General features: G+C 58.0%; 1 protein-coding gene across 1 annotated transcript; it reads right to left on the bottom strand.

Annotated features, from left to right (window-relative positions):
- Positions 1-246: 246 nt before the first annotated feature.
- On the bottom strand, positions 247-4,103 carry AQP6 (aquaporin 6). The gene is made up of 4 exons (XM_010989702.3): positions 3,509-4,103; positions 2,595-2,753; positions 2,265-2,345; positions 247-1,605 (listed from the first exon to the last, which is right to left on the bottom strand). The coding sequence occupies exons 1-4, from the start codon at positions 3,899-3,901 to the stop codon at positions 1,393-1,395; spliced, it is 846 nt and encodes a 281-aa protein (XP_010988004.2). The 5' UTR covers positions 3,902-4,103; the 3' UTR covers positions 247-1,392.
- Between the last annotated feature and the right edge of the window lie 375 nt (positions 4,104-4,478).

Below are 4,478 nucleotides of genomic sequence, written 5' to 3'. Positions count from 1 at the left end.
GAACTGACTTATTGGCTCATCTCTTCATTCCAGGGCCCTTCCCCAACCTCAAACTGACCCCCACTACACACACCCACAAAGCTCCCAGGTCAGTATGCCCAGAAGGGTGGGAGGCAGGGCCCCTGGTAAGTGGAGTAGATGAAATGAGAAAAACCTACTCGCTCTTCCCTCCCTCTCAATCATCCCCCTCTCCCTTCTTCCCTCCTCCCTCCCATTACCAACAACAGTTGTGTTCAGACCTGATAATTACAGTAACAGCAACAATAATCATCATTTATTGGGTTTGTTCTTCCTGCATTTTAACTTCCAAAACCATTTTCCAATCTCTTGTTCATTTTAACATCCATCTCTAGGGGAAAGCTGTGCCCATTTTATAGCTGGGGAAGCTGAGATTTAAACAGGACCCCAAGTCATGGGTAGAGTAGGTTTACAGCAGCTTGTAACTATTAACAAACCAGATGAGACTCCAGTGGTCTTTCAGAGGCCCTGAATTGCAAATCTTGGTTTCCTGGGTCATCCCCGAGTTCCTCCCATCCTTGGGACTTATTCAGCAGCTTTTAGGGGATGCCAGCAGAACTGAAAATGAGGCTGCGGATGAGAATGAGGGCTGGGATGGGGCCTTCCCCCTCTCAGGACTGTTCCTGTGAACAGGGCTGTAGAGTGGAAGTCAGGTGAACTCCTGAGAAGAGCAAGCCCTGGGAAGGGGCTGTCTGGCCTGAACCTCCCTTGCCTAAGCCCTGGCCCCCCACCAGCCCTGGAGAAGTTTCCTCTCCCTGTCAGCCCTTTCAGAGGGAGGGGCTCTCTGCTGAGCATTTGGAGGAGTAAGGAATGAAGATCTACCGGGAGGGCAATCTCTGGCCTCAGAAAGGCCCCAGCCTGAGCAGGGAGCCGCAGCCCCCAAACCACATCCCTCTGGGGAACTCAGAGGTGGTCCCAGGGCCCGACTCTTCTGGGAAGTCTGGGTCCTCCTCCCCAAGGGTGGGGTGAGAAGTTGGGGTTCCCTGAGGCCCCTGTAACCCTCAGTCTCTAAGCAGATTGGCTGTCTGGGCTCGAATTGCCTTTTCCCCAAGACTTGGGGATCTGGAGGCCCAGGAACCCCACTGGGGTCCAGACAGATGAGAAAGGGAGGGCAACCAGGAATTCCCAGGCCTCCCTCTGCTCTGTCCCATTAAAAGAGGTGGAGGAGGAGAAAACTGAACAGATTTGCTTCCCAAATTCCATCTAGAATTGTAATGTCAGTGATCCCTACCTACCCTGTTAAGACAAGAGGCCAAACTTCCCTACCCAACCTTGCAAGCCCGCTTCCCCCAGGAAAACCTGAAGTCTGGTCCTACAATGCATGCTGCCCACTTTCAGGGCTCTTTTCAGAAGCTTGAGGGCGGGGGCCAAGCTCTATGCCACCTGACATACACTCTCCATTTCCGTGTCCCCTGAGCTGGACTGGGATTCTTTCTTTTGGGGTTCCACCCCTTCCACCTTCTCCACCTCTGCAGTGCCTGTGAGGATGGCCAGTCGCTGGGCCAGGGTCTTGGTGTCAGGGAACAGGATAAAGTTGTAGATCAGCGAAGCCAGGACAGCCCCCGTCAGGGGTCCCACCCAGAAGATCTGAAGAGGCAGAAATGGGCATCCTGCTTGTGAGCCATCAGGACCAGAGGGCGACTTTGGGACCCCACTTGCTTCCTCAGTATTGACTTGGTCTCCCAGGAACCCTCGAGCTGTCTACAAGGCAGCAAGTTCGAGAAGCACGAGTCCTGCCCCCCACCTCCACCCTGAGTCCCCGCCTGTGAAGGGATCTAGCTTCCCACGGGGCCGGCCCAGGCTTCCCACCACCCTCTGCCTCCCTCCTCTGGCCTCCCCTGTTCCGGCCTGGAGCCTGGCTAGTGCTGTTCCTGTCTCTGCTGGTGTGTGTGTGTCTATTTCTGTTTGTCTTTTTCTTTATCCAAGTTTGGAAATGGGTCCAGCTGGAGGAAGTGAATAAGGAAACAGCCAGGACTTGAGGGCTGGGCCAAGGCTGCAGCTCTTGCCCTGGCCTATTTCTTGCCAGTCCACTGGGTACCCTGGACTTCTGAAGCTGGAAAGGAAGGAAGTACAAGCCAGGATTCTGGCCCTGGTCTTCTGAGCTTAGGGAAACCTCCACTGGGGGTCAGGATGGTCTGTGGCAGGGAGACTTGTCACCCCAAGTGTCTGTGGCCTCCTTGCTGGTGAAAGTCCCTATTGCCACCGGGGCCCTCTCCCCTCTCCTGGCTGCCGGCAGAGGGTCTTACCCAGTGGACTGCGAACTTCCCAACGATGATGGCAGGGCCAAAGGAGCGGGCTGGGTTCATGGAGCAGCCGGTGAAGTAGATCTGGGAGTGAGCGCATGTCAGGGTGTGAGGAGGCTGAAGTCAGGCCTGGGAGAGGACAGTCCCCTCTGCCCTGGCTCAGAGCCCTGGTCCCTGCAGCACCCAATCCTGGGCCTGGAGTGTGAGGCACAAGCCTTGACCCCAAGGCATGAAGGGCTCAGGGAGGGACACTTCCTGACCTTTAGGGCCCCTGCAGCCTCCCCAGGTAGGGACAAGTGGATGCATGTACACAGTGTCCCCTTTGCCCCTTACCCCAATGAGGTGGCCCACCGCCACAGAGGCCCCAATTATGGTGGCTGGGGATGCTGAGGTCTGACGGCTGTCGGTGGAAGCGAAGACACAGAGCACAAGCTGCAGGGTCAGAACCAGCTCCACTGCCACCGCCTGGCTGGTTGAGACGCTGTTCCGGACCTGTGCGAGGGGGTTATGCTCCAGCCAGTGGGCTCTGCCTAGGGATGGGGACCCCCTCGGCCTCATTTCTTCACTATTAAGGAGTGTGACACTTCACCACCATCAGTCCCAGGACTTAGGGAGCTAATGGTTTGGGGAGAGCTGTGTGGTAGGGTTCAGGTCAGCCCCGAACCCTTGCTCCCTGCAGAAGTGAGTGTCACCCTTCCAGCTACATGGGGTGGTTGGGGCCAGTAGTTTAGGGGGTAGGGGGTGCTCAGGACTGGTGGGAAAGAGAAGGCTGGAGAAGCTGTGATGCACATTGACAGGCTGACTGGGAGGCACTGTGGGTAGGAGTGGAAGGTGGGGGCTTGGGGAAGTAGGTAGAACACAGATGATTAGAGGAATCTAGGGGAGTGAGGCAGGCCTCAGGGTGCTGGAGAGGGAGGACTGTGGGAAAACAGAGGAGCGAGGGACACTAGGTGGACCTGGGGAGGTACAGTGCTTGCAGGGTCCCCTGCTGCTACACACAGCCCCACCTCTCCGTGCTACCCCGACACTTTAATGCCTGGTCCTCTCTGACTCCTGCACCTTAGTGTGGCTTCTTCTTGCTCCCACTGTTCCTTGCAACATAATCCCATTCCTGCTCTGCCTACACTAAGGCCACAGTCATTCCCCAGGGCCCAGGGCCCAGCCCAAAGCAGATGTGGGTTGCATGCTCTGTTACCTCCCTGTACCCCCCAATCCTGGCCCTGCCCAGCGCCCCTCCCTGCACCTACCACGTTGACCCCAAGGGTCTCTCGGGCTTCCCCAGGCGTGACTCCATAAAGCAGAGCAGCCCCCGCCGTGGCCCCCGCCAGCTGAGCAGCCACATAGGCCACAGCGCGGGGCAGAGAGATCTGGGAGCCCACGAGGAAGGCCAGCGTCACAGCAGGGTTGACATGGGCTCCGCTGGCCTTCCAGGTGACCTGCACGACCATGGCTGTGGCCAGGTTGAAGGTGATGGCAATCTGCAGCACAGAGGGAATCCCCAAGGGCCACCTCAGACCTGAGCCCACACCAAAGAACACATACAGCCCTGTGGCCAGGAACTCAGCAAACAGGGCCTTGCTGACGGTGGTCCAGAGCCGGCACACCAGCATCCTGGCCAGGCTGCACCTGCCTGACTCCATTGTGTCCAGGTCCTGGTGTCTTGGCTGTTGCCTCCTTTGCTCCAGGGGCCTCTTTCTCTCTTGCCTCTGATCCCCTCTGCGTCCTCTGGTCTCTTGTCTCTGGGCTGCTCTGGCCCCGGCCAGCAGCTCCACCACCAGGCTGCCAACACAAGGGCTGTGCTGGTCAGACTGGCAGGGACTGGGCTGACAGGGTTTTGTGTGTCTGGGTGGGTGGGAGGCGAGTGGGTGGCATGAGGGGTGGTGCTCACATGTCTGCTCCACCCTAAGCTCACCTGACAGCCAGAGGAGGGGGGCCATCCCAGGGCATGGAGCTGGAAACTTCCAGGAGTTTTCCAATCTGGACAAGCCTAACTGCTGCAGGCAGAGGCCCAGCCTGAGGGCTGTGGGTGGGCATGGGATTCCAGGGCGCTCCCATCCCCGGTGTCTGCTTAGACAGAGCAAGATCACCCAGCTCCCCAAGACCAAGGCCTGCTTCAGAGGGCCCCGTGCATTCCCCGGGGCTCCTGTTCTGGCCCCATCGGCCTGCAGGCTTGGCCTCCAAATGGGCTCACGCTATTGGGTGCCCCATAAAGCTATC

The sequence above is a fragment of the Camelus dromedarius genome, chromosome 11 (genome assembly GCF_036321535.1).
Source record: "Camelus dromedarius isolate mCamDro1 chromosome 11, mCamDro1.pat, whole genome shotgun sequence".
NCBI classification, from domain to species: Eukaryota; Metazoa; Chordata; class Mammalia; order Artiodactyla; family Camelidae; genus Camelus; species Camelus dromedarius.
The sequence above is the reverse complement of the archived record's forward strand: the minus strand, read 5'-3'. Positions and strand labels throughout refer to the sequence as shown.

Excerpts from the sequence above, each read along its gene's own strand:
- AQP6 (XM_010989702.3), bottom strand. The coding sequence starts at position 3,901 with ATGGAGTCAGGCAGGTGCAGCCTGGCCAGGATGCTGGTGTGCCGGCTC. Across the intron at positions 2,754-3,508 it reads AGACCCTTGGGGTCAACGTG|GTCCGGAACAGCGTCTCAAC; the intron begins GTAGGTGCAGGG and ends CCCCTCGCACAG. Across the intron at positions 1,606-2,264 it reads GGAAGTTCGCAGTCCACTGG|ATCTTCTGGGTGGGACCCCT; the intron begins GTAAGACCCTCT and ends CTGCCTCTTCAG.